The following is an 11345-nucleotide window of genomic DNA, read 5'->3' as shown; positions in this document are numbered from 1 at the left end:
ATGATGATGTCTTGACTATATGATGGCTGGGTCAATTACAGTCAATATCGTGATCATAGAGTCCATGGTTGACCAAGTGGTCAATATAGTGACCATTGGGTCAAGGGTTGATCAAATGGTGAATGTGGTGGCCATTGGGTCCAGTGTTGACCAAGTGGTCAATATGGTCAATAATGGCTCAAATTAGGTCTTACCTTTACTGACTTAGCTTGTCTTAGGTATCACCTAATTTTGAGGTCAAAACAAGACACACTAGGGTTTGGTCCAAAGTTTAGGGTTTGGGGACCCCTGATGGGTTTAAGGAGTCAATTTTAATAGATTTCTTCCCTAAGAAGGATTTGATGATCAGTGTTCCTAGGGCTTGCAGAAGAATCCCTGGGATCTTGACTTGATTTGGGTGGTTCAGGATATGTCATGACCATGAATGTCGGTTTAGGATAGATCCTCGCAAAAGTGAGGTCAACATTGTAGATCAAGAGAATGTGATGTGGTACATGATGTATATCATTGCAACAAAACTTTCATTTTCACCAGCAAACTAGCCTTTTCTAATTGATAACACACTTGCATAAAGCAACCACACTTCCATCACAAGTAAAAAGAGCGACCACACTTCCATCATAGGCAACCACACTCTCATTAATGCTCCGGAACAAATCAACAACCCAATTTCATCCATTCATCAAATTCTCAGTAAAACAAATTACACATAACTTGTAGGTAGAAAACATCCCAATTTCATCCATCATCAAATTCTCAGTAAAACAAATTACACGAATAAAGCCCAGTAAAACATCCCAATTTCATCCCAATAAAAATAAATCTAAGTAAAAATGAAGAAAGCCTAGTAAGAACAAATCTCAGTAAAAACATCCCTACTTCATCCAATCATCAAGTTGTAGTTCATCTCACGAAGAAAGCCAAAATCACATGGAGAAAGCGAAATTTCGACATGAATAACCACACATTGTAGAGGAGAGGAGAGAAGAGAAAAAGACCATACGCGTGAGAGGGATTGAGATTACCGAGAGCGAACGATGCTATTAGAGAGATGCAAGAGCGAGGGAGATCAACTCTAGGGCCCGGGTCGAGGGCAGAGGGGACATGAGGGCAACAGGGTAAAATGCGAGCAAACGAACGTGGGACGCAGGGTAGTTTTAGTGGCCGCATTTATTAACAAACCTAAACGACATTCAGGAAAACGTGGCAGAGATTTAACTAACAAAAAGAATGGTGGCATGTTAAAAATGCCGCCCTTGACTTTAAGACGGCCCAAAGGGCTCCTTATTATTTCATCCATTTAACATAATATATCACAAATCATGCTTAATATGGTACCCAACATTCCGGAGTGCATAGGGAATTCATGTTTTCATTACAACACTGACTTCGGTGCCCAAGCGCGTGTTTTCATTACAACACTGACTTCGGTGCCCAAGCGTGACACGGCCATGCTGGCAGACATGAACACAGCCATGCTGGCAGACATGAAATAGAAGTTAGGGTTAACAAGAACGGGATATCAGGATATGACCTAAATACCGGCGGGACATTTGTCCTCCCCTCTTGCTCAAAGTCTCTCTACAAAACCCTTTCTCAATCTCGCGCCCCAATTTCTTCCGACACCCTCTCCTCCTCCTCCAGACGTCCAGTCCTTCCCATCACATTTGCCGATCTACACTGCTGTCGTCGTCCCGCATCCGCTGCAGATGTCGTCCCGCCTCCGCCGCAGGCGTCTGCCAAAGCCTCCCCGTAAGGTAAACCTCTTCCGCATCCCCCTCCTTCCACATATTCCATGTTCATAGCTTTACCCATGACGTGTTCCTCCCAATTCTAAACGTTCGACGGCGTGTTCGACTCGAGCTTGAGCAGGAGTTGTACCTCGGATAGAGGAAGCTCTAGTTCACGCCAAATTTGAATACCATTAGTACCCTTGATTACCATTAGCCGCCTATCGGCTCTATACATTATAACGTGCCAGGAACTTCCAAGTCAGAACGGACTAAAATTTACAAAAAACATGTCATATCAATGCGATCAAGTTGGCTATACTTTTAGCGGTTGTTTGGATTGAATTAGAAGTTGATGTCTCCGGCTGTTGTAGAACCAGTCAAAATGTCAAGTTTGAGTCAATCTTTGAATAATTTCTTGTTTCACGTTTGAAAATTTGGGCATTTAGAGCTTTTTATAAATGCTGCAATTGTTTTAGCTGTTCTGCTATATAAGGGCTAGTATATTAATTTTGCACGTGAAGCTTGCATTTAACACCAAATATATATTTAGAAAAAAAATTTATCTAGTCACTGATCACAAAGCCATCCAACAGGAATATCTGATTAACTCTACAGCCATATTAAATAAGTGTATGGAATATAGATACAGAATAACGGTGCCTTGGTGGCTTCTGCAAAAAAATAATATCCTTGAACAGGGTGAATAATTTTTCAATTTAAAAAAAGAAAAAAAAGGAAAAAAAAACTTAGCAATTAGTTTTATTGCCTATCGACGGATGGTACCAAAAAGTTCTTTAACTTGATGAATCACTTCACTAATGAGACATTTCCAGAAAAATAAAACTCCGAAGTCCATTTTATAAAACCAAATTTACAAAACAAACATATTGCTTTTGGTTCTACACCATGACATGCTGCATTCACAAGATTATCGAGGATTTGATACTGATGACAATATTAAACTTGAATGTGATGTGGCTTGTGATTGCCCTCTTGATGGGGGCTTATTAGTGTTTTTAGCTCTTCTGAAAAGAGCTGAGAATAGGATATAGGCCTTGGCAGAGTTGATTAACATTGGATTTAAGGTTACGAGAACAATTAAGGTTAGTCAACACAATACAATCTAAAACCTGAGAAGCTTTAGGTCTTACTTTAGAGTTTGTGTTGGGAATCTCTTAGTCTTTTGAGCTTGAAATTTTGAATAGCGTTAATCTAATGTGTATAAAGTTGTTTAAGAGAGTTATCTAATTTTCGGAGTTAATTTGACATTTTTTGGGGATTGTAACAAAAATTAGGTTAGGAGGAATTCTTTCTGGCTAACAACAAATTAGTGTGATTTTAACTTTGGAAAGTGGATTTAAGGTGAGGGAATTGCCCTATAAATGCATGAAAAGTTAAGGTTTTGGTTCGGTTAGAAATTGAAAATTTCACAATTTCTTAATGAGTCATAATTTTTCAACAAATTTATATGCTGATTATTGACTAAGTAACACAATCCCTCCATTTTTGCATTCGAAGTGTGTTAGATTAAAGGAAAATTTTATAAGATGGTGATGAGACCTACAATGCTCTATGATGCAGAATGTTGGCCTTTAAAAGAGAAGCAAAGAGAAGCATAAAACATAAAACCAAGTTAAGTGTTGTTGAGATGAGAATGCTTAGGTAGAGATGAGTGGCTTGACACTCAGAGTCAAAAGGTGAAACGAATGTATCTGTGAAACGGTTGGTGTAGCTCTTGTGGCAGATAAGATTAGAGAGGGCCATTATAGATGTTTTTGTCACATTAAACGTTGGCCACCTGATGATTTGATTAGGAGAGTAATGCTTTAGGTTCGACTCATGTTAAAATAAAACGTTGGCCACCTGATGATTTGATTAGGAGAGTAGATGCTTTAGGTTCGACTCATGTTTGGTAGAGGTAGACCTAAAAAGTTTGGGTGTGTTGTATAAAAAATGATTTTAGTTTATTAGAACTAAATGAAGTAGGACACCATGGAGAAAAAGGATTCATGCAGCCGATCCTAGTTAGTGGGATAAAGCCTTGTTGTTGTTGTACTACAATTTTTTATTGAGGTTTGGTCCACCAAAGCCTATGTAACAATACTAGGTTCTGTTGGAGGTTTATATGAATTTTTGTGGTATTTTTATTTGGCAAAATATTTCTAATGCAGTTGGACGGAGGAAGAAAAACAATAAGAGCTTCAACAACAACAAACAAAGATAATTCCGACATCTGCTCAATTTAGTGGGTTTAGTAGTTGCCAAACTAGCCCATTTGGGGTGAATGTTCACCAAGTTCATTCTCCTTATTTAGAAGGATTCTAAATTCTTTTTCTGCCATTCAACGACCTTTCTTACTTCACTCTCCAATAATGAAATAGATTCTTATGAGAGAAATTCAAAATACAGAAGGGAGGGAGTGGGATATAAGGGGGTTGATTAAATGATTTACTAAGGAAAGGTTGGTTACTCCAACTGTAACCACCCCTCCAATTGAGTGGTGGTTGGGCAAGGTAGCTAGTCAATTGATTATTTATTCAAATTTTAAATCAAATAATCAATTTTCAATAAAATTGAATGGCATTCCCTCCATTTTGAAAAGATTTTGAAAGAACTAAAATTTTGATTTTCAAAAGTCCGAAATTTTAAAGATTGCAAATGTTCAAAATTAAAAATTACATTTACACTGTCTTACACAATAAACTTACAACATTTAAAAGTATAAATTCTTATTTAAAATTTTCATTTTGCTCCTTCTAAAGGGCGTCCTTGATTAGTTGCAGCTTTTATCTTGCCTTAAGTCCTTGTGGATGGTCCTGTTCTTCTCCATTGTATACTTGTGCTGCATCAGAATGGACGAAAGAAGAAAATATTGATTTATAGTCTCGAGAAAATGTTGGGGTAAATACTTTCTTACCAAAATGGTAGTTCTGATGGGAAACAAAATTTTGATATGTCAGCAATTTTTGGCTTTTGATTGTTGATAGCAATGGTTGAGTATGACCATCCTAACAAGGCTAGGAGAGTAGCACATGAGGAGGGAAAATTATTAAGTATCGTGTTTTGTTTGCTACATGACATAATTTTGCATGGATCCAATTTTACTAAATCTTCTGTTACGGTCAAACATTTAGCTGATCTTATTAATTTATGCATTTGCTTTATGGTAGGCTTTAGGAGATATAATATTCTTTTTTGCAGGGGTTTGGCTGAATTTTGGCTAAATCCTTTTTAAAATGGGTTATTAAATAACTCCTTAGCCTTACGGCCAGCATTGAGGTAATTCCGCTTGCCAAACTTTTGAGTCATTGGTCTATTTCACACCACCTGGCTTTCAATAAGCTAAAGTCTGTGTGAAAATTGGGTCCCTTCACATTTTTTGTACTTAACACTATGGGGCATCATCTTGGAGAATTGGACGAGGGAACACACCACTCTTAAGAAGATAGTTTATTGTCAAAGTCTCGAATCAAGGAAAAAAGCCAGCAGTCATTACAATGTCTTTGATCCTCTATATTGTTCTTCGCTGAACAACTAGTTGATGGAATAATGAGTCCTTGATAGAGTTTACCAACATTTTCCATATCTCATCTAAGATAAAGCAAAACATTAAGCGACAAATGCATAACGCCAGTGTAAAATTAAAAATGGAGACCTGTGTCATCCTTAGTTGAGAGTTCTCTCCATCAATCACGAGATGTAATTAAGGGAATTGCATCCCTGAGATACTGTGACCTACAAGCAAAAAGCCCTCGAAAAGGATTTTAGTACATTTTTCACTTCAGTTAGCCTCCTGAAAACGCCAAATTTTAGAAATCCGTTACTTAGACTGCTTTGTCAAAGTTTTGATTTATTTGTGTATAGCACTACTTTCCAAAACCCATTAAATTCTCTGTGAACATTCATTAATACGGTAGTTCTCTTGTCTTGGAGAGCAGAAAATAATCTGATAAAAAATACCTGTGATATGTAGAGAAGAGATGTTAACTAAGAAAATTATTACTAATAGAAGACTATGGGATATTTGGTCACCATGAGCAATGATATTAGGAAAAAAATAGAAAAGAAGTCTTGCATGATGGAAAGATTCTGCAGGCCAGTTGAGTGTGATTTGAAGTGTCATTGTTCTGTCTAGTTCAATGAGAGAATGTTACCTGTTATTTCTTGATATTTTTTCTTTTGGGAGAAATTTTTTATGCTTAAAATTAATATGCGGAGGCCTGAGAAGTAGAAGCATAAACCATAATATCATAGAAGAGTACAAAACATATTTAAGTATATGTTCATGAGTAGGAAAAGCATGTTCGAGTCAACTGAAGCTTGTATCTTGGATGAGAAATCTACTAAACCAACAGTGCCTCCATGTAATTGTAGCATTGCTTGACATTCTCTTTAGTGATTATGTGCAAACTCTGGAGCTAATGAGGCATAATTCTTGAGAAACATTCGTGCATCAGTTTATCCTGACAGCTTTGTACTTTTCAAATAATGATTCAACGTTTTATTTGGTATTCTATTGCCTTTTTAAAATCTGTCTAATTATTTTATTTTTGTTAAATTGTGCTAATATCAGGGAATGAATAGCTTTATTCTATCTAGGCGCCCCCCTGCATTGCGCTGCAATCATAGAGAACTCACTTGTCGTGGAGCTCATCTATCTCTTTGAGATTAGTTTTAACTTTATTTTAAAAAATGCAGCGCAACACAAAGTTTCTTCAAAGATAACTTAAACATGTTGCTTAAATGCTGTCACAATACCTGTTATCAAGAATATCCCTCACTTTGAGATTGAAGCAGTGCTCAACAACATCTTTTTGATGATTAGTTCCAACAGATTGCGCTCATTAGATATTGTATTTATTAAGGTACAGTCATAACTATATATCTGCTGCCTAAGATTCAATTCCATGTTGATGATGCTGTTTATTTGCTCAAAGTGTGCATTTTTTCAGCTTCTTCATGAGGCTGCTTACATTTTTCATTCTTGCTCTTAATGAGATATGGTTCCGGTTGCACCAACATTCTTTTTTGGATGCTATGCCCTGTCCCCATGGTTTAGTCCTTTCTAAAGAAAGCAATACTTCAAGCATCATAGTGCAAATCATATATAATTTTTAATTACTTTCAATGCTATATTAGTTTCTAGGATGCATCACTATCTTTGTACATTCTCCTTTATACAAGATAGTGTCATAATAAATAGAAGAAGATAAAAGGTATTAAGAGTGTAATCAAATGCATAATAACCTCTAATATTAAATTTTTTTCAATGTTAACTAATAAAAAATTAACCAAAAAGCAACTTATAGAACTAAAAGATTAGGAAAAGGTGCTGGATTGATTTGCATGATATTTTAAATTGGTGTTTAGCAGATCTTAAAGTATGCAATATCGATGTTTAGTCAATTCTTTCTTGTCAGCATGAAAGTGCATAAAAAATCAGCACTATCTGCTGCAAAGTTTGTAAGCCTATTTATAATACAAATTCAAAAAATAATTTAAAATTTTATAGCTGGTACTTAAATATGTTTGGGGAGATAAAAGTTGCAGATTTCTTAAAAAAACTATGCATCTATTCAAACATTTAGTATTTCTCAGTTATTTACTCAAAATTTGATTATGTGACTACAATTTTCGTTGAAAGATGATAATGTTGACCTTAAATTGTGCTGTATCTCCTGGGTTAGTGGAGTGGCATGGATGCACTTTGTAGTATTTACGATCTATCACTTTTAGACCAGTAGGCATTTTAAAACACCCTTTAGGATAGTTTCATAATGAGTTGACTCGCCTCCTAAACAACACTTAAATAATTCCGAGTTAATATTAGTAGCTGGCATGTTCTGTGCTGTCATCCCGCTTCTTTATCAAGAAGCAGAAACATTATTATATGGTTTATATGCCTTGATGGGTGTACGATCTAATCCATCAATGAATTTTCACAATAAACCAAGGCAGGTATAGCTATACTCTACAAGATGACATACATTGAAGATCTAGAAGGGATTGTTTCACCGACTTATCCAAATGGAATTATCTGCAAAATTATGGCACTGTCATATCAAAATTTCTCCCAACAATAGAATAGTTTGAGGCTATTAAATTGTTAAAAAGTATTGTTTTTTTGACTTGATGTAATATATTGAAATATTTAGTATGATTATTTTAGTAATTTTAATGAAATATAATTGCAGTTTCATGTTTCACTGGCATTATTTTTTTTTCCAGATGCGATGACTTGTTATTTTTAGTGGCCTATAATTATCCTTATTTCTTGGCATTACCATTAACTTATTTTTAAAATATTATCATACATGCATTAACATATCTAAATTTATCATTCTTTTTACTATAGCAAATAAAAATTAAATTTAATTGAACACCTGTTGACTTTTCTTTCCTTCTGAATGACCTTCGTTTAAGACTTCTCCTTATGTAAATGTGATAGGTGACATTAATGGTAGAGCAAAGTTGAATGGGACTACTAGTTATGAGCTTCCTTTTCCTTTAGGCTCACTGTTGATGCAGTCTTTCAACTCATCCCAATAAAAATTATTATTCATATATATTTTGATATAATTAAGTAGGTATTATTTTTAATGGTAATATCCAGTTGGTTTATTTACATATATGTTAAAGAAATTTGGGTGTTTCTTGAATATTGGTGAGTCTTTTATTTTTGAAAGCAAGAATAAATATCTACAAAGTATATCTTGTTTACAATTCTTTTTTTAAGCATTAGGTATAAAATAAATCTAGAAATGATTGTAAATATAATTTATTAAAAATATTTCATCTTTTATCTTTACTGTTAAACAAGAAAAAACAATTAAAACTGATTTGCTTATGCTTTTTTTCCAAAATAAAGGAAAGATACTAATAGGGTTTCATCAACAGCATCGAGCTTCTAATTGCTATTTTGGAGCTCCTCTTTTTGCTGCTGCCATCACAATTCCTTCTTCATGTGGAAGCACTCTCGAGGTTATGTTCCGAGGAAAATAATTTAAGAGAATAATGTTACAATGAAACTTCTTATTTACCCACAGGTTGCAATACCTTTTTTTTCTTTAACTTCGTGCCGCGATCTCCTTAACCTTTAAGCTTTTTTTTTGTTGTGCTGACTTTGAAATTGAAACCATGTAGTAAACTTTATGAAATATTGGGACTTCTTTTCTCCAAGATTTTGTTTGCTTGACTTGTTCTAGTTGCAGTCAAATCAAATGGGGAAAAACTTGTGTTAGAAGAAATGAAACATGCATTGAGGAAACAATTGGAGTTTGAATGTAACTTTTTCTTTTCCATCATTTTTCTCTGAGGAAGTATTTCCTTCCATCTTTCTTGCAGCAAATAACAACCCTTATATATCCTGAAAATTTTCATGATTGATGCAAATCAAGATGAACTTAATATTTTTGCATGAGAAAAAAAATTATGTCTATAGACTTCGAAAGATATCATTCTATTCTTTTGGTTGCATCTAAGTGTATTTATTTGTACATTAGGAGACCACTCCTTACCTTTAGATTATGCTTTCTTGAGGGAATTTTAATTTAATATTATTTTTTCCTCTTATCCTCGCACTTCTTTATTGTGACCTATGCTTATTTCCGACCTTTTCTCATCTTTTCATTGATCTTTTGGGTTATTTATTCTTACGTGTGGTTTTCTTTGTTTCTTTCATGGTAGTCCCTTTTTACCTTGTTGCCATCTTAGATGCTCATATGGTTCTCTTGGCTGCTTATATGATTTTCTTGGGCTTTCACACGGCCAATATGGTCCTCTTGGCTGCTTATATGATTTTCTTGGGTTTTTAAATGGTCAATTTGTACCTATGTGATTTTTAGGTGATAAAAATTTTGTGGTAATTAAATCATTTCTTCATTATGTTGCATAGCTCATAAATATAATTCAGCAATCAAGTCATAGCTCTCTCACCTCAGTTCTCATTTATGGGCAAAATATCATGGAAAAGAAATGGCTGAAAAGACACAGACAATAATGACCGATGCTTTTAACTGTTATGCCAAAGTTGGAGAGGATCTAGTGATCCAGAAATAGCTTACATTCCTACAGCTGCAAATATCTTGTAAACTGTAATGTGAGAGAGTTGAAATGCTAGAATCAAAGAGGCCCAAAGATTCTGAGGAACCGAGGGTTTGTAAAATTTATAAAGATAAAAATGACAAATATTCTTTTTCATGGAAACCTTTAAAATAAGATTCAAGATCAGTACACTCCGTTGATATTTGATTGCTTTAAGCCTTTTGAGTGGATATTGTGATGTGCAAAGGACAATGCATGAAGGGAGTAAATGGGAGCTTGAAATAGGTGGAATGTGAAAAATACCACAAAGGTTGGTTAAAGGGAATAATTTTACTTGAAAATTGTCTTCCATTTATCGTCTCTTTTTTGAGGGGAGTGGATAAAGTGAGGTAGGATGGGAGATTATAGGTGGAAATAGAGAGACGTAGAGGCAGATCAATGAAGGAAGAAGTGTGAACCAATATGGAAAAGTAAAAAATTTAACTCCTAAAAATTTCAAACCTTGTTCCAATGTTTGAAGCAAAGAAGTATATTTTGAATAAAAAATTATGGACTTGGGAGGGAACATTTGAACCAATAGTGTGTGGGAAAGAATAAAGAGTTAAGGTTGTTTGGTTTTTTGAAAAAGTAATGCAGTGTAATATGAATACAATACATGAGTAATGCGTTGTATTTAAAATACTTTGGAGTTGTTTGGTTCAGCGTAAAATAAATGAACGATTTCATTCTTTTTGTTTGGTTTGAAGTAGATGAAAATAATGTATTTCAAAGTAATGCATATGGTGGTAGTGGTGGCGGCAGTGATCTGAAAGATTGGGCAGTTGCGGTGGTCGGCGGTGATCGTTAGGACTAGGCAGCGGTGGAGGCGTGCGACAGCTGGCAATGGAGACCAGTGGGCAGTTGGTATTGGCGGTAATGGGCGGTGGATGCGGGTAGCAAGCAAGCAATAGGCGACATGCGGATAGGGTTGACGAAGGTGGATCATAGCAATGGTGGTCGACGAACTACGGATGGCTCCCAGTCGGTGGGTGATGCTGGCTTTGGTTGCGTGCGGCAGTGGTCATCAAATGGCCTACAACGGGGTGTTGGCCGGCAGTAGCCTGCGACAGAAGTGGTGACCGATGATAGGAGTGTAAAAATTGACACGACACCCCAACACGACTCACAATCAACTCGAAAAATCGTGGTTATGGTTGACTTTATATTATTTGAGTCGGGTTAGGGTCTGAGAATTCGACACAAAACATTCTTGTTGCGTTCTGATTGAACTCGAAAACCCGAACTTGACTTAAACAAATATGAAAAATTGTTTGAATATATATATATGTTTTATTTTAGTAAGTAAATGAAATTTGGTTGTACTCTTAACTCTTATATCATGGCTTGCAATATATAAGCAGAGAATTTTCTTAATTTGCCTATTGTTACTTTTTAATTTTTAGAAGTATAATCTTTAATAAAAAATTAAACTGGCAGGTCAAATAGGTTGTGTTCGAGTTAATCGTGTTTGGGTTGAGTTTTTATACACTTTTCGTGTCGCTTTCAGGTTGACCCGATTCGGGGCGGGGA

At 35.3% G+C, this 11345-nt stretch overlaps 1 protein-coding gene across 1 annotated transcript in view; it reads left to right on the top strand.

Annotated features, from left to right (window-relative positions):
- Window positions 1-1443: 1443 nt before the first annotated feature.
- Window positions 1444-11345, top strand: part of LOC110033216 (E3 ubiquitin-protein ligase HOS1) — a 64135-nt gene continuing 54233 nt past the window's right edge. Inside the window, exons 1-2 of the mRNA XM_020737124.1 lie at window positions 1444-1757; window positions 8631-8714. Coding sequence (XP_020592783.1) covers window positions 1710-1757; window positions 8631-8714 — 132 coding nt within the window. The 5' untranslated portion in view covers window positions 1444-1709. The remainder of the gene's footprint in view (window positions 1758-8630; window positions 8715-11345) is intronic.

This window comes from Phalaenopsis equestris, unplaced genomic scaffold, assembly GCF_001263595.1.
Source record: "Phalaenopsis equestris unplaced genomic scaffold, ASM126359v1 Scaffold001114, whole genome shotgun sequence".
Classification (NCBI taxonomy): domain Eukaryota; kingdom Viridiplantae; phylum Streptophyta; class Magnoliopsida; order Asparagales; family Orchidaceae; genus Phalaenopsis; species Phalaenopsis equestris.
This window is presented reverse-complemented; position numbering and strand designations above follow the sequence as displayed.